This window comes from Seriola aureovittata, chromosome 19, assembly GCF_021018895.1.
Source record: "Seriola aureovittata isolate HTS-2021-v1 ecotype China chromosome 19, ASM2101889v1, whole genome shotgun sequence".
Lineage (NCBI taxonomy): Eukaryota > Metazoa > Chordata > Actinopteri > Carangiformes > Carangidae > Seriola > Seriola aureovittata.
The window spans coordinates 2,566,802-2,585,128 of record NC_079382.1 but is presented as its reverse complement, the minus strand read 5'-3'; the positions used below and the strand labels follow the sequence as shown (position 1 = coordinate 2,585,128).

General features: G+C 39.7%; 1 protein-coding gene across 1 annotated transcript; it reads right to left on the bottom strand.

Annotated features, from left to right (window-relative positions):
- Positions 1 to 524: 524 nt before the first annotated feature.
- On the bottom strand, positions 525 to 16,211 carry trim54 (tripartite motif containing 54). Its single transcript, XM_056405678.1, has 9 exons — positions 15,796 to 16,211; positions 15,154 to 15,332; positions 11,295 to 11,481; positions 9,468 to 9,563; positions 9,059 to 9,292; positions 6,899 to 6,921; positions 4,649 to 4,773; positions 4,118 to 4,207; positions 525 to 2,078 (listed from the first exon to the last, which is right to left on the bottom strand). Exons 1-8 carry the CDS (start codon positions 15,985 to 15,987, stop codon positions 4,131 to 4,133), a joined length of 1,113 nt encoding a protein of 370 aa, XP_056261653.1. The 5' UTR covers positions 15,988 to 16,211; the 3' UTR covers positions 525 to 2,078; positions 4,118 to 4,130.
- Positions 16,212 to 18,327: the final 2,116 nt, after the last annotated feature.

Sequence of the window (18,327 nt, the reverse complement as noted above, 5' to 3'; positions counted from 1 at the left end):
TTAAAAGAAAAAAAAACATTGCATAGGAATTTAAACCGTAATGTGACTGTGTGATATAAGTCTTTCTTATTGCTAAATGTTTTCTAAAAAGTATAAGAAGTTACAAAATGTTTGTGTCTTTTCATAGTTGGAAAAGTGTCCCAGAGTCTAAAGGCCCGTCACCACGAAAACCAAAACCCGAAAATGACTAGAAACAACCATCAGGGTCGATGAGGGGTAAACAGATCAATAATACATTTTGGAGCAAAGCCTAAAAAGTTTAAAGTACATTCTTTAAAAAAAAAAAAAAAGAATCAATATACTGGCTTTTACAGGAGAAACATGATCATTCGTCTTGTGTCTGTGATGATTCATTCGGACCTGATTGGAGCCGCTGAGCGGAGCCCTGACTGATACCAGTGTCAGAAACAGTCCAGGGGACAAAAATAAAAACTTCCCTCTGTGAACCAACAGATCACGTTTAATACAACTGCCCCCCCCCCACCCCCCACCCCACACACACACACCCACCACATGCTCTAACATCCTCCACCTCTCTGAAGAGCTTTCATCCATCATGACTGTGACTTTCCTCCCCATGAAAATGACATGAGCCGTTTGTTCAAATTCGTGAGCATCATCTTCCTCTAACCTTAAAGAAAAAGGCAGCTGTTATTCTATATTTTTTTTATTGTCAACAAACAAATGTAAAACTTACAAATATGTATTTAAATTTTTTAGCTCAGTAACGTCTGCAAACAGCTGGGCGATGTAGTTTTTAGCAGATGTTACTCAAACAAGAGGAAACAGTACGTTTGTTATTTGTTGGGGACTATTTTCAGTGGCGGATTAATCCACATTCAGTGCACTAGTGAGTATTTACAGCAGCAAGATAAAAAATAATCTACAGCGACTTGATCTTGCCAAATAATCAGCCTGCATCACTGTATGAAAAATGAGTTATAACCTGTTTATTCATGATTTATACAGTTTTGACAACTGAATTAATAACCTAATTATAAAGCATTTATAAATCCTTTATAAGGGTAGTCTTATTGTAAAGTGGTATTAAACAACTTGGTTAGTTTTTTAGGGAGAGATCAAGGTTTGTGTTGAAACGAGTCTGTCGACTGTCCGTCGCCTGATCTACACGTCACGGTAACGTCCCCTAACTCCCGACTTTGCTCCCGTCCCGTGGGCTTCGTCACGTGACCGTAAACGCGTTATTTTTGGGTCAACAGCTCAAACGGCCGCTTCTGACGTTTTCCTTTTGTTTTTGGAAGGTGTGTTTCACGCTCACACACACAAGAACCCAAAATCCACCACATGCTCTTTCAGCAACCCAAGTCATTTACAATACTACCTACAATAATAAGCTTATCTGCCCACGCTTTAATTTTTACATCCTGCTCACTGCTATTGTCACGCTCCTGTATTTCTGCATTTTAAAAAAGGACAATTCTGCTCCTCTATCTGTAAAAATGAAACACTTTGCACCATATATAGTCAAAATCATTCATTGCTCTGACCTCAGTCCTGCTAACTCTCCTCACCCTTTTTATCTTATCGACTTTAATCCTCACTGGTTTGTTTTTTTATTTACATAACATCTAAGATGAGTTACAAAATGCAAAAACTGTAGTCTTTACCGAAGCCATTAGAAATCTATATAAGGGCTTTAAATCCTGGAGAAAAAGACACCCAAGCAAAATCTTTTTACTTTCCCTCCCACAACACAGAATGCAGTGTTAAATCCACTATACATTTCCTGTGAGATATACATAGGGAGATATATTTACACACAATACACTGGCTTCTTTTATAGTGAACAAAAAGGAACAATGTGGGAGGAAAAAAGAAAATGTGGCCGAGTCAGTGTTCCTGCATCTGCGCTGCTGCAGTGAGAAACTGATAATGTACAGAAATGTATGATTTCTGACCATTTAGTGTCTTTTCATGTCGTCTTTGTTGTTGTTTCATGTCCAAGTCATGTGGCAGTGAGATCCCTCCTGAAACACTGTGCCGATTTCTTACGGAGGATTATGATAAACCTCTGTTCCCGTCTCTCTTTCACATTTCCTCAGGACTGCAGCAGGGACCTCGAGCAAAGAACAAAAGACAAATATCATGAGATCAGTGTCATCATCCCACGCCTTCACCAATCACCAGTGACTCTCCAACTGGTCGGTCTAATGTCCCTGCACGGAGGAGGAGGATGATGCTGCTGCTGCTGCTGCTGCTGTTGTTGTTGCTTTTCGACTGAGTCAGCACGAACACAGTGATGCCGTCCCCTCTTCCTGAGTGGATGAGGGGAACCCTTCGCTCTCTCTGCAGCTCACTTTACGTAAGTGGTCTTGTTAGAGATGATTCCACACATCCCCTCTGTACGACACACGCTGCAGATTCCCAAATATTACAACTCATTAACAGACCGACAAGAAGATCTAAAAACAGGCTCTGACACATATTTAGAAACTTCAAATGTCTGCAAGATTTAAACGCTTTAAATATGTAGCTTTTGTGCACACTTACACTTATTTAGATGCTATTTGCACCCAGGTGTCTGTAGCCAACAATGCTATCTGCACCCGGGGTGATTAGCTAATTTGGCTATTTACACCCAGGCTTTAGGCTTCATTAGGCTACTTCAATGAGTCACATGGCAAAAAGTTGTGGTGGAAAGGATTTCTAACATTTGTTGCCTAAACTGTGATGAAAACATTGGTCCTACTAAATCTTTAGAATATATTGTTTAATTTGCACAAAAGACTCAGTAAGTTTCTCAAACGGCTGGACACTGTAGTTATTGACAAAATGGACTATTTTCAGCTATGGATTAATACACATCTGCTCTATAGTGAGTATTAATGTTTGTAAAAGGGATTATAGACACAGGTGGCAGTTTATTAGGAACAAATAGCTCAAACTAATGCAGTGTAAGACAACAGTGCTGCAATAAATCCCTACTTCATGAAGACTGAAGTGTTCGCTTCGGAACTGCCACACATTCAAAATGAAACTCCAGCTGGAAGTTTAAACTTGCTAAACTTTTTCTGTCCTTCTCGTCTTTGGTCTGTAGCACCAGCAGATCGTTAGCAGCCAGTTTATCAGACTGCTAATCAGCCTGATGACCTACAGCTGTGGCTGCTGCCGGAATATTCCACCACTTATATCACTTGTGTATATAAAGCAGTGCAACAGCATCACATACACCTCACTGATAAAACATATCATTGAATTGAAACAGTGACAAAAAACAGAACATTACAGGAATCCTAAAAGTCATCAGAACAGTTGTGTTGGATTTGCATTCGATTGTACAGGTGTTCTTCATGAAGTTTAATTAGTTTCATAAATTCTATTATTTCAGTGAAAGAAATTAGGTGATGCTAAATTGAATTTAGGTGAATTTACACATATCATCATATTTAGAGTAAAACCGATAAAAAGCTTTAGTGCATACTGTAATTTGTTCATATATATTTTATTTATTTATTTTTCATATTGTTATGAGCGGATACAAAAAGCTCCTTGACATATGTTTCCAGCTTTCTTTCAACAACATGAGGAAAAGTTTGATTTCAATTTGTTGTAACTGGTGTCTCTATTAAGGATGGTGTTTTGGGTCGGATGTGAATGGTTTCCGTGACAACAGAAAACTCCACCTGCTGATGAAGAATGTGAGATGCACTTGAAATCACCTGAAAAATTAATTGATTTTAAGATATTTTTTGTGTGAAAATTGCAGATTTGAATGTGGCCAAGTGCAGTGTGAACTCTGTGTAAGCTCTGTAACTAAATCAACAATTATAGCTTCGCATGTTGGTCCCTGAAACTAAATATCATAAAATAGGCTCTGTAGTCAAATTTTTGTTTTAGAGTACAGAGAGTAACTGCTGTATTGACTGAGCACTGGGAGCTGAATGACTAATGTGAGGAGTCGGACACTTCCTAAACCAAAATCAAACAAACCACAAAGCCTTGGCCAAGCAAAACCCTGATCAATTCATCACTACAGGTCCACAGGGGGATCCAGAACAGAAACAAACACCTTGTATCCTCATTCTATTAGTCTCTCAGAGAATCTCAAATCATTTCTACTCAGATTTTTAACTTTTAATCAAAACTAAACAGCTACCTCTGTTCTGGTCTTAATATCTGCTGCCAAAGTCCAGCTCTGACTCCCCTCCCACTTCTTCAGGGTCCTTTTCTCCGTCATCTCCCACACCTGAAAACACACACACACACACACAAACAAGGAAACCTGTTTAACCTTATCCACTAACATGCCTAACCCCAACCATAAATTCAAACAGCTTACCTTGTGAGGACCTAATTCTGTCCCCAAACAGTCCCCACAATGTGATTAATACCAGAACACACACACACTTATCTACGCAGTAAACTGTGTTTAATCTTCCTGGAGTCTTTGTGTGGCTGAGAGGCAGGGAGTCAGTATCAATGTCTGTTACACCACTTCATCAGAAGGAGGGAAGTTTGGCTACAAATAATAATCACACCCATAATCAACCAATCCATCCATCACCTTCTTAACTAAGCGGTTAATCAACTAGTCAAAAATAATAACAAGTTCCCGTTTGTCAGTGTAAAACTTCTGAGAAGCAATCGATGTTAATGTTTCATATATTTCAAACTCGACTGTACGTACCTGAGCAGAAGTCCATGTTCCTCAACATGTCAGCAAGGTCGTCAGTATCGATGACGAAGTGGCTCATGCTCTGATAACTGAGCTCTGGACGCTCCATGTCAGAGGCCCCCGCTGTCACCGCCATCCTGTCGAAGACATCAACAACAACACACAGGCTCCAAAATAAGACTCCGCTGTTCAAGTCTGCATCCTTTTATTTTATCAAATTTATTTGTCAGGCACTTAAAATATTAATCTTGTGTCTGTTTATTTAATATTTTAGAAATATATTTTAGGTTTTTAAAAGCCAGTCCTGTACTGAATGAGCCTTGATTTAAAAAGAAAGTTTGTGACAACATTCAATTTCAATACATCACACATTTACAGAAGCTAAATTCAAAGCACAAAATTAAGGTTAACCTTGCTGTGACACCGCAAATAACAAACCAGGTTTAGTTCGACTGTGTTTGGGAGCTGCAGAATCAGCTTTTCCAAAGTTGAAATTAAAAATTCATTACTGCACATATGCAGTTCGTGGTCAGTCAGTATCACTTTTTGAGAGCTGATACTAATCAATATATTTTAGATATTTTTCTCTGAAATGAATCACCTGTTTGTAAGTCCTTCAAACATCATTTAGACCATGCAACACATTAAATATTGTGACACATCCTGTGTGCTGTCAGTAAATTCGGTGATAAATATTTAATCAGACAAACACTGGCTCGATCCATCAGCAAACCAAACACACACTGTGCTCGTTCCCGTGTGGCCGCTCGGTGACGCCGGCCTTCACAGCAGATTGGTTTGGTTTTTTTCAATCTCTTGGCAACAAGTGGATCATCATCTACATAATGTATACAGAATGAATAGATGTCTCACAGAGAGCTGGGGACCGATACACACTACTACAGTCTGACGCTAACTGACCAGAGGTTACAACTGAATTATAGGAATGAGTTATTATTTTGGTTCAGAACAGATTTTTTCATCTGTCCATGTTTAATTTATTTCCAATCTAATATTTAATTCTTTGATACATTTTCTGAGGATTTCTGAATGGAACTGAGGTTTTCTTCAATATTTCCAAAAATCCTGAATAAGCATCACTTTTCTTCCTATCAAGTATTTCCATACTTAATGTTAATCTAAATCCCAGTAGTGGAAGAATCACTCAGATATATACTTAAGTAAAAGTACACAAGTATTTTATTATCAGCAAATTATACTTATGCATCAAAAGTGAAAGTGCAGAGCAGTGAAAAGGCCCCTGTGACATCATTCTACATGACATTATTAGATTGTTAATACTGATGAAACAACAGGGCAGCAGCGTTTTACTGTTGTCTTTGTTTCAGTTTATAAATACTTAGGTAGTTTAGTTCAGTGGTTCCCAACCCGGGACAAATCATAAGATGATTAATGGGAGAGGGAAAAAAAATCATGTTTAATTTCAAGTTCAATGTTTAATTTTTAGACTATTCTCTAACTTTTGCTTTTTTGTGACATATTACATAATAGTTGTTATTTATATGAAATCATCAGAACCACCAGCCAGAGTGATTAATCTCTGACAGTTATAATCCAATCATGTTTTTTTTTTTTTTAATTCTTAAAATAAAGAATAAATTCATTTCCTGGCCACATCCAACTGGTAGGAGACCCCGGGGGTAGACCTAGAACACGCTGAAGAGACTACACATGTCAGCTGGTCTGGGAACAGCTCGGGATCCCCCGGGAGGAGCTAGGAAACGTTCCTGGGGAGAGGGACCTCTGGACTACCTCGCCTAACCTACTGCCACCTCCACAAATAAGCTGCAGAAAATGGATTTATACACATCTGTTGCTCTAGTTGTGGATGAATAAAATAGATTAGGCTTTAAATACATGGGAAATACCTGTTATAGAGATCAATTCATCATTGGTTTTGCTTTTTTTCTTCACAACAAGAAAATATAGAATATTTCAGTCTTATGCTTTTAAAGTATCAGAAGTAAAAGTACAGGGGTTATTCCTGTTGCTGTTTAGTGTAAACACCATTTTACTGTTATAGCTGGTTGAGGTGGAGCTCCTTTTGGCTGCTTTTTATATTATTAGGTTGTTTGAATTACTACATTACAATGGTGATCGAAGGTTTTAGAAATCTGGCTCTGGAAAATGACGATATCTGTGAAATACTTTTAGTGAGTAAAAAGTACAAGTATCAAGTATCAAAAATGGAAATACTCCAGTAAAAGATCAAAATAAAACCACAAAAAACACCGGACTTACTTCTCCAGTATGACTTTGGCGCTCTGCGAATGAGAGAGAGGAGAGGACAGACAGAAAGGAGGAAAGAGACTAAATTAATCACATGGTGCTGCAGCTCTCTGTGCCAACAACATCTGTCAGACACGTCACCGTGTGAAATACAAACATGATTTTAAGAAATACTGCCAGCTGCCAGAAAGGCCTCACGGTCTTTACTACCTGCTTCCTCTAAATCTATCTTCTTTAACACCTGCTTTGGCAGAGCAAGTGTCTGAGCATAAAACAGCAACACCTGAGGCTCAGACTTCCTCTCTCTCTCAAACACACAAACACACACACACACACACACACACACACACACACACACACACACACACACAAACACACTTCCTCAGTGCAGAGGGAGTGATGCAGACATGTTGCATCAGCAGTAAAGATGCTGGATTTAGTAACAACCTGCTTCAGAGACGAGGGGGACTGAACTCAGTTCGGACCGTCCAACTAACTTTTCAACTCTTTTCAGGTTTTACTCGACCCTCAAATTGCATCATAAAAGTATCCTGTCTGTCTTGAAAACAACAATTTATTAAAAAATAAATAAATACTCACACACTCTCTGTACTTATGCTCTGAACAGCTGAAACATCTTTAAACACAAACTTAAAACCTACTTTTTTAGCATTTTTTGCCGAGTGTTTGATTGTAATGTTTAATGTCCATTATTTATTTTATCCCATCTTATTGACTATCAAGTACATCAGTTTAGTTTAAAATTATTATTTTATTAATTTCATTATTAATTCACCACAATTCTTTTCTTTCTCTTTCAGCTTTGGTCTCAAAATGTTTTACTTTTAAATTGGAATGGTCTTATTATCAGTTTGTCAGTCATCTGTAAAGCTCCTCCAACCTGTACAGAAAGTGCTATACGAATAAAGTTTGATTGATATAAGCATTTGGTGCTCACTGTCTGCAGATAACAATGCTGAACACCCATCGTTGTGTTTACAATACAAGAGGTTATAATACATTCTCTGAGCAGTGCTACTTCTTCAGAGCAGACTGGATGCTATAGTGACTCGGTATCGGAAAGTGACAAGACGGTCCGACTGGGCCTGAGCTAGCTGGTTAGCATGCTAACTTCAGAAGAAGCCAAACAAGAGTTAACACTGGCATTGCTGCTGGAGCTCTTGGTGAGTAAGAGAGTGATGTTGGATGCTGAACTTACAATGTTTCTTCTGGACAGGTAAGTAAACAGTTGCTAATGCTAACGTTGGCTATGTAGTGATAGCAACACTTGCTAATACTTATTTGCTAATCACATTTCTGTCAGTCATCTGGTTGAATAATTGAGTAACAATGTCAGGTGTTATAACTACATGTGACATGAGATAATAATCTGATTGGCCATATATCAGCACACTGATGTTCAATTTAACCTTTGCTTAAAGTGCTGTGTTGAAGAAGTCAAAATTAAGGAGTAGGTGTAGTAGTAGTTTTTGTACATGTATGGACACATTATCAATCAGCTAATCAATAAAGTACACTGGAGAGACTGACCAGCTCTCCATTATCTCTGCAGCTGTATGAATAAATCATGTGTGTGTGTGTGTGTGTGTGTGTGTGTGTGTGTGTGTGTGTGTGTGTGTGTGTGTGACTAGATACTGCCCGTGTCTTAAGATTTGCAGGAGCAGAGACCAGCCTGAATCTGAAGGGTCATGAGATGGTTAACAGGATAAGATTTGTTACGGGGTAATTTACATTTTTCTCTTTGGTTGAACAGGTTGCATTTACATTTACAGCTGTGAACAGCATTGCCTAAAATTTGAAATAAGTATTAGTAGACGCCTTGAAAGCATGTTGTTGCTGTCCAGTGAAACCTCTGCAGCTCCAGTTTTGATGATTTTTATTCGATTATGGATTACATGCTCCTCTATGAGCTAAAGGCCTGTTAACAAGGACCTCGTAAAACTATTTCAAAGCCCACTGGATAGCAAGAAATAAGTTTCCATAAAGCAGAAAACAAGGCTGCTCTTCTGAATTCCTAAAAACAAAAACATTTCTAACATACAAGCACCACAGGTCACTATCTCCCGAAATTCCCAGAAAAAAATACAAAGAACCGGCAGCTGCAGCCCCGTATCCAGATACCAAACATCTGGCTAACCAGCTGTTACTCACCTGTATGAACAACGGCATGTGCAGCTCCTCCATGGACTGTATGGCCGACTCCACCAGCGTGACCGCGGCCTCCAGGTGATCGCCATGCCGACGGATGAGGGATCGAACATGTTTCAGTTTATTGTCCTGCTGTTTGGAGATCAGACCCACCAGCTCCTGCTTCCGCTCTTCCAAGATGGCCACCAGACCGTGGAAGTGGCTCTCCAGCTGCTCTCTCTGCCGCTGACCGTTCTCCTGATGGGAAGAAAGAAGATTCCTCTGCTCAACAAAGTTAGAAAGTCACAAAGTATGAAATATAAATACTAAAGAGAGTTATGGTTTCCCAAATTAGTGGAGAGCCACATTATTTAGAGAAATGATAATGATTTATTTTTCCATTCTTGTTTTTCTTGTGTGCAGTGTGTCTAACCTCTACAGTGCGGCACATTTCTTCCATCTGAGAGATGACTGCCTGGATGTGGTCATTACTGGCGACCAAGATGGCGATGCCGTCGCTCAGATCTGTCTGCAAACATCCAGAACATCACTGACGTTAATTCAGACACTGACAGACAGGAATAAACTTAAGAAACTAGCAGCTTTAGGTGCCATTTTCAATGAGTATCAATGAATGGCCCAGCAACATGAGCTCGCTCACTGTTCCTCTTTGCCTCATTACTCCTATAAAGTTCATTCGCTTGTGTAGCTGGATTTGTGATTGTTGAATTATGTTATGAATAATGTTGATTATTGAAAGAGTTACTCTGAATAATCTTCTTTAAACCAGCCAACACAGCAAGAAAGTAAAACCCCCAAACTTCAGACTCTCAATTCTACTGTTATAAGATCCTTGAGACAAGGCACCATGAATAAGCGACGCTGTTGCTACGATGTTTCACATCAACAATAACACTTGTAATATTTTAAGCGATAGTGAATTGAAGATTTAGAAAAAACAATAAATCTACAACTGATTATCATCGAATAATTTGCCAATAAATCGATTTATTTAATCATTTCAGCTCTAAATAAAACATATCTCTGCATCACTGCACAATAATACAGTGGAATTATTACCACTAACCACAGTGTTTGTGGTCATGTGTCTGAAGAACCTTTCAGCATTTATTCTTCAAATAAAATCCAGATTATTTCCCGAACAAATCCTGACAGTCGACCGAGCAGCAGGATTATCTGTTCATCTGTATCTCTATGTGGATCCAGTCGTGGATGAAAAGTTTCTAAACTTTTTCCCTTGTTAAAAAGACAAATTCAGACTGTGCAGTGTTTCTGGATGAATACTTTCTCATTAGTAATCCTGTCACCACCTAAAGCCCAACAACATGAGTCACCAGCATGCATCTGTTTAGAGTACCACATGTCATCATGCACATTTTTACAGACTGTCGCAGCTTCTGTGCCGTTTCAGTGTCATTTAAAAAAGTGTTATCGGTGTAGCAAACGCTTAAATCACTTCTGTGTGGACCAAATGTAATCTCTGACTCTTTGTTTATGAAATCAACCTTTAAGATGGAGCATCAACAACTTTCCTCGGCCTCATCTGAATTTCAGATGAGTGATTCAGAGACAGAGTGAGAGATGGAGAGGCCGACACTGAAATGTCAACAAAAGCTCAGTAACATGCCGGACGCCGCTGCCGCTGCCGCTGCCGTCATCTGCATGACTAAACTGCTGCACTTTGTCTTTGTGTGACTTTGTGCGTCCACAAATAAAGTTTTTACATGTGATAATATTTGTTTCTGCGTTAAAACAATGTCTAGTATCACTGTAACTGACCTTTAGAAAGCTGAAAACCAGGTGTGTGTGTGTAGGTGTGACCTGATTACACACGGTATTTATTTATATATCATGGATTCACACTGGGTGATGCTGGGTTTGTGTTTGAGAAAAAGAAACCAGGATCCGAACAGAAATAGAAGAATAGAAGATTATAGAAACAGAAAGCATAAGTATGGCAGATAAAGGGCATCATCTGGTTTTAGAATTCACCCACCAGAGTTCAGACTCTTTGATTGTCCTTTGACCTTTAAACAAGCTTCAGCTTCAGCTCGGCTCCTCAGAAACCTGCTAGCTTATTTCCAACACACGCCACCAACAACATCTCTGGCTGAATCTTTTGGTTTTGGTTGGTGTCTTTGTCTGATGGTGAACTGGAGTGAACTGGAATAAACCATGATGTTATGACTAATGAGACGCCTGGTATGTCAAGTGAAAGCTGCCAATGTTGATTCTGTACCTTCTGCCTCATGTAGACGCTGCTGAGCGGAGCCACGTCACAGTCTTTGTGTTGTCCAAACACTTTGCACATGGAGCAGGTCGGCGTCTGACACGACAGACAGTAGATGTTGATCTTCTCCTCCTCGTGTTCTTCACACATCAGCTGCTGCTGCTGCTGCTGCTGCTCTGGCTTCATGTTTACAAGCCTGGAAGAGACACAAAGTCTTCAAGGTTCGTTTACAGGCTTCTTTTACTTTTTTTTTAATTGTTAAGGGTCCCATATAGTCTAAAGGTCTCTGTCCATGTGTAGTGTGATTATAGATCAGCTCTAGGTTCTATATTAATACTGTGAAAGTATCAAAGCCTCAGTCCACAGAGAAATGCACACAGCCTGTATTCAGAAACTGAGCCTTAAAACCAGCCGTCAGGACTTCTGGAACTTTGTGATGTCACAACAGAGCAGTCACCAAGCCCCGCCCACCGGGACCCACCAGCCAACCTTTCAGGATATGGTTTCTCTGAGTGTCTGAAATCTGCTACATATTTAATGGATCACTCACAAAACAGTCAGCCAATCAGAGGAGAAGCTCAGAGCCTCCTCTCTTCTGATTGGCTCACTGACGTGTTGTTACTGGAGCTCCAGAGAGAAGCCTGAGAGAGAAGATGTAAAACTACACTGAGATGGTTTTTGGTTCTTAAAACCACAAATATATCTTCTACACAGGAGAAGGGTAAAGTATAAAAATTTAAATATCCTTAAACTTTCTCTGGCGACTTTTCTAATGAGCAAACTGATGCAGATTTTGCAGGTCAACAACAGACACAGAAAGAGATGAACCAAAACAATCATTGAAAATCACTGTAATTATCTGCCTTTAAATATCACCTACTGTAACTGAATCACTCATGGTGATGAAAATGAAGATGAAAAGACACTCATGTTTTCAACCCCAAACAAAACACTGATGAATCCAGGAATCCCTCTAGAGCAGTGGTTTTTAATTCTTTCTCTATAAGAACACAAGTACAGACAGTCCTTGCCATTATTTTAATGCATCTATAATGTGCTTAAAGGAAAAAACTTGGCCGCTTTTAATCTCATTTACATGCACAAGTGGCAGAGTGTCCACAAGACTTGGCAGCAGTGTGTGTATTGTTGAAGCAGCTTAGTTTACTTCTGTTATCAGTGACGTTTTTGTTTTGACGTCAGCGGATGATGGAGGAGCTACGCAAAGAGTTTGGCTGAGATGCCTGTTGTTTCTTTTGCCACCTGGGAACACAGAGTGTGTCACTGCTCACTTATAGCTCGGTCGGCGTCCCATAGGTTACCTCTGAAGGGGCGTAAGAAATCTAGATTTCCTGTCTTTCATTTACCTATGACACAAGCAGAAGTGACCAGCCAATTAAACACGCACCACTCCCAGAGATTGCCTCACAATCAGGCCACACTGGTGCATGTGTGTAGTTGGGACAGGGATGAGCATCCTGACAAAGCAAAGGCTGTTTAGTTAGAGTCCAAGTTTTATGCAACAGCCGGCCCTTTGTCCTCTGACGTAGGTGTCTCTGACAGAAACGATGATTAAGTAATGAGAAATTTTTCCACCCATGAAAAAATGATGAGAAACTACAAGTTACAAAACATTTGTGAAGCTCGCTGTGAACAATCACATCTATTTTAGCCCACGGAGATAATGACGGGACTCCTGTCCTTCTGTCTCCAACGAACGCCAACATCTCTCGTCCCCTCAGCGGTGACTCACTGAGCTTCTATTCTGGGGTGAAAGTGACAAGTTTACACTCATGATGAGTTAAATATCAGTGTAGAGTCGTAGTAAGTGTGTTCACTTATAAAACAGCGGCAGATGCAGTGAAGAGGCTATTTACAGCATTTCATTTATTATGTAAATTCATTTTAGCTTCCAACAGGCCTGAGAGAACACAATGTGTTTTGTTGATTGACAAGAACCAAATTAACAAATCTGTGACCAAATCCAGGCGAATTATATGTAACTATGTGTTTTAGCTAAATTATTAAAGTGAATGCTCCTGAGTCTCTGCAGTCACAACTCAGCAAAACACCAAGAAGGTCAGAGAAGGCAACCTCCCACCTGGAGACAGAGGTCAACATTATAAGTTCGGAGATAAGATAGAGATGTTATATAATGTTAAATTAAATCAGTGTCCATCTTTACTGACGACCGGATACCTGAGAGTAAAGTCTTCTGTTTCAGCAGCGTGTCAACTTTGTTTTTTTATCCTGCACTTTTTTCCAGTTTTATTGGTTTTTGACTTTAATTTAATAATCTATGTTTTTCTTCTTGAGTTTTCTTTGACTTGATTCACACGTGCATTAAAATGCAAATAAGAAATAACTTTCAGTAGCCAAGGGGTAAGACAGAAAACCAAGAGGCTGCATGTAGTGTGATGTCATACTGCGTGACCTCTGTCGCTATCTATAGCCACTAATGTGTTGCTCAAATTGGAATAAAGATTGTTTTTTAGTATATAAATGAAAAAATCAGTGACTGTAAATAAACAGGATGGAAAACTGAGCCACAGTTTGTGATCGCTTTAAAGAAAACAGCAAAAAATGTGTAAAAACTCTGAAAAAGTCTCAGCTCAAGCTGTTTTCTACCAAAACACAACCGTATATCTTTCTTTAACCAGGGATTATTTTGCCATTATTCGTTATGAGGTACCGGCTGCTGTGAATTTACTGTATATCAGCTTCAAAATGTTAAATAACTGTCTGTATTGTCCGGATGCATCAGCTCGACACAACCAGAGACCGACTGTGGTCAGAAACCTGTAGAGAGGCAGTAACGTAACACAACACTGCTCTCTGTTGGTTTTCACTCATTATTACAATAACAGACACAGTCCTACTATATATCCTGTACAATCACCTTTTCCTGCCGCCATTCATTTCATAGTTGAATCGATCATATTTCTAAATGATGATGTTTAGACTCAGAATGTTCATCCTCAGATCCAATTTATTTCTTCATCTTGTTTTTTCAATGAAAATTGGTTTAAAATATTGAACGTTGAACTTTGACCTGAGACATGTTTACACAGTAATGTAGTACGTAGCTGATAGAAATGTTTATTAATGTGTTATTCTACTATAACTGCTCCTGCGGGCTCGCATGCAGCTGGTGTATGAGCATATAACGAATGACATCACTGTGAAGTTATAATAATATAAAAGGTATAATTATTGACAAATACTGTACACGTATAAACACTTCAAATTTACAACTAGATTATAGTGCTATGCATTATTATTATACATGTTCATACATTTTCTGCCATGTTTCACCAAATTCAATTAAAGACTTTAGGATGTTTTTAAATACTCTGCCACTTAAAAACAATGGAATCAATGAGTCAAAGAATAATAAAGACAGTAGGGACAATATGTTTGTTATTGAAGGAGGTTATGTTTTCACCTGTGTTCGCTTATTTGTCAGCAGCATTACACTGATTTGTACGAAGCTTGGTGGAGGGACGGACCAGAGATGAACCCATTAAATCTTGGTGCAGATCCAGGAATCTTTTTTAGTCACTTTCCTTAAGATTGTGAGATTTCCAACTTTTTTATCAATAATATTTGGATCTTGATGTAAAAATCAGACATATTCATGGTATTGAGATCTATGATCTAGTATAGTTATAACAAACATTACAATGTACTGCATGACAGACAAGATATTCAAAACTTCTGTGAAGGAGATTTTAGACTTTCCAGTAACTTCTTTGTGGGAACTCACTCTGGTGCTTCGTAAGACTTTTCCAGACCTGCAGACACGCTGAACTCAAAACCTCACTCCCTCCTACACACACCCTCACACACTCACACACACACACACACACACCTGGAGGTCTCCTGCTGTCTGTAGATGTCTATGATGTTCTCCACCAGCAGGTTCCTCTGCAGGCCGTAGACTCCGTGGCGGTCCAGCACCGCTTCATGGCGACACGACGGGCAGCGGAAGCGGCCGCCACTGGCAGCGATGCCGGAGGAGCCGCGGGAATGCCACAGAGGGTTCGCCGACTGCGAGAGGGAAAGAGGAGGAGAAAGAGTGTAAGGGAGAGAGGGAGTAACTTCTGTCAATTTCTATTTTCATTTTCCTTTCAACACAGCTGTTCCCTTTGTCACCTGAGGCTACCGGAAGGTCAGAAGGTCAACCAGCAGAGGCGGCACACTCAGCTATATTTTGGTGAAAATATAAATGTATGGCTCATACTTACTTAACTAACAGGTAGTGAAGAAGTGGACTGACCTACAGTTAAAGTTTGAGAGGTTCTGATATACATTTGAATACTTTTTCCTCACTGTGAAGCTACACAGCTGCTGAGGAGGAGTACCCACCTTCACCCACTGGAGGCGACTAGTCGACATTCAACAGAAAGATTTTGGCGTACTACACCTTTTAAAATTGATTCAAACATTTTAAAGTGAAACCCTGAAGGTTTATAATTGCTTCAGAGCCTGTCGGGAAACACAAGGAGCTGACCTGGAAGATGTCGTTGGCACACTTGCGGCAGAGGTTGTGCTGGCAGGGCAGGATGACCACGGGTTTGGAGAACATCTCCAGGCAGACGGGGCAGATCAGCTGCTTCTCCAGGTTCTCCATGGTGGCTCCGCCGCCGCCTCCGGGCCCAGAGCGGCCTGCTGACGGGGGCTTGAAGCTGAGGGCGAAGTTCATCGCCTCCGGGTGGCGGTGAGCGAAGTATCAGAGGAGACAGAAGAGACTTCCAGAAACACGAGGTGGGGGATATTGTATCTCTTTCTCACTCATGCAGCTCTGTGTTCGTCAGTTTTGACTTTCTCTTCCATCCTTCCCTCAAAAAAGATTCAATTTCAATGTTTTTAGTCGTTGTTTCTCCCTGTTCGTTTCTCTAGCTGTTACTCTGTCTCTTCCCCCAGCTGTCCATCCATTTCCCCCTCTGCCAGCCTGTCCAACCCCATGTAAAGACCCTCCCGCGCCCCCCCTCAGTCCCACAGCAGCCGGACTGTTGACTGTTGTTATTTTTAGCTCCTGGGTTTGTTCTGGCTTGAGTTACTGTCTAAACTGCGTTCCACAGTCAGACTGTTGGAAAGTGGCAGAGGATCACCTCAGTGATCAGCACCAGGGTTCAAATGATAATGTTTTTATGAACTCTGATACAGCAGAGTTGATCCCGCCGACATAATGCGACCTCTGGCGGCCATGTTTAAAGTCATTAACACTTCGGAATAAACAGGCCGGTCCCCTTTCTGTTAGTCCCAGCAGAATCCAGAGCACAGGTTCTGATGAAAACCTGACACACGTGATTTATTTTGAAATCAAATATTGTGGTTGTTTAGTGACGTGCTGTGCGTTCAGCAGCGCTCAGTGTCCTGTGAGCTGCTTTATTCATCCCACTCCATGACTCGTCTGCTATGTCAAAGACAGAGCCGCTAGCAGTCTCATCTGTATTAGTCCATTTGCTGATAGCATGTTTGTTCAGAGTATAAGTTGTGTTGGCATCAAAGGAAAACAGCTTGTTCTCAGGAGAAATCAGCTGTCATACTCAACAAAAAGTATTTAATCACAAAAACATAAATATCAGCTCTAAAAATCTCTTTTTTTTTTTTTTTCAATTATCTTATTTAGATATAGGTCAGTTTTTCGATGATTATTATAAATCAAGGCTGAGTTAGAGATCTTGATATCCAAAGTAAGTTTATAATGAAAGTAATCAAACTGATATTATGTGTTGCTTTGTTCTACTCCTCATAAGTTTTCAGGTAAAACAGAGACTTAAAATGACTCACATATTTGTAAAATTGTTATTCAAAAGTTTCGAATAACAATTTTACAGTTTTGTTAAATATGGTACAATTACACTGGAAGTCAATGGTCACAACTCTTTTATAGCTGTTTAGTATTAGTAGAATATAATAAGCATTTAGATATTCAGTGTTTCTCCAAACCACTCAAATATTTAGCAGTCAGGCTTTCATTACCAACAATATGATGTGAGAAGCAAAATCAAAGTAGAAACTAAAACACTATTAATTATAAATAGACATGGGAGCATGATTCATAAAATCTATACATATTTTCTATCCACTGGGACGTGCTAAATTTAAAATGTGGAGTGTGTGTGATTGAGTCATCAGGCCAGAGGAGGAGGTTTGAAAATAAAACAGTCGGCCAGTAACTGGATCTTAATATAAAGAGGAAAGGAAATGAAAGCACAGCGGAGAGGATATTTAAACTACAATTCAGCATCATACACACAGCTTTCATTTATACACAAACACTTCACTTTTTTACACCACCAGGCCCTTATGTTGTTGTTGTTTGTTGATGGGACGAGAAGAACATTTTGATCTGATTCAGTTTCAAACAACACACACATGAACTCAAAAACAGTGACTTTGGGATTTAAACCTGTGTAATAATGATTACACAACATCACTGAACCAGAAAGATCACACACACACACACACACACACCTCTGCTGACACCACACAATCCTCTGAATTATTTAAAACTTTGATCTGCATCTGGACCTCTGTCAAAACACACAGTTACAGTAACTGAATACATGTCCCAGTGATTTCATTCAACTGAAAAGAAAAAAAAAATCTAATCCGTCAAATGCTTAATCCTAAAATTCCTACAGCTCAACCAAAAACTAATCCTTTGTTCTCCGGCCTGTGGCTGAACTTTACAGCAAATTTCTTTAAATCTGATCCTGCTGAGAAACAAACAAACAAAAAAAATTTATGGGTAAAAAAACAAAGGAACAGATTCATTTTTTTTTAGGGATTTAGGGCAGAAATAAAAATATCAAATCTCAAATAAGTATCATCACAGATTTAGATTCACTCTCTCCTACTGTCCGTGCCCTCTGACCTTTGTCGACTTCCTCTTAAGCAGAGCAGACAGCGGTGGGGTCGGTTCACAGCGACCGAACACACCAGGTATTTGCTAATCGACAGAATGAAGTCGGCTAAGTAGACTAAGCCACTAATGGGATTACTGGACTATTTATAGGCTGTGGAGCAGAGGGCA

What these genes read in the sequence shown, in the direction of transcription:
- trim54 (XM_056405678.1), bottom strand. Translation starts at nt 15,987, where the DNA reads ATGAACTTCGCCCTCAGCTTCAAGCCCCCGTCAGCAGGCCGCTCTGGG. An exon ending in GCGTCTACATGAGGCAGAAG is followed by an intron (nt 9,564 to 11,294) that starts GTACAGAATCAA and finishes GGATGTTTGCAG; the next exon opens with ACAGATCTGAGCGACGGCAT. An exon ending in ACATGCCGTTGTTCATACAG is followed by an intron (nt 6,922 to 9,058) that starts GTGAGTAACAGC and finishes TCTCATTCGCAG; the next exon opens with AGCGCCAAAGTCATACTGGA.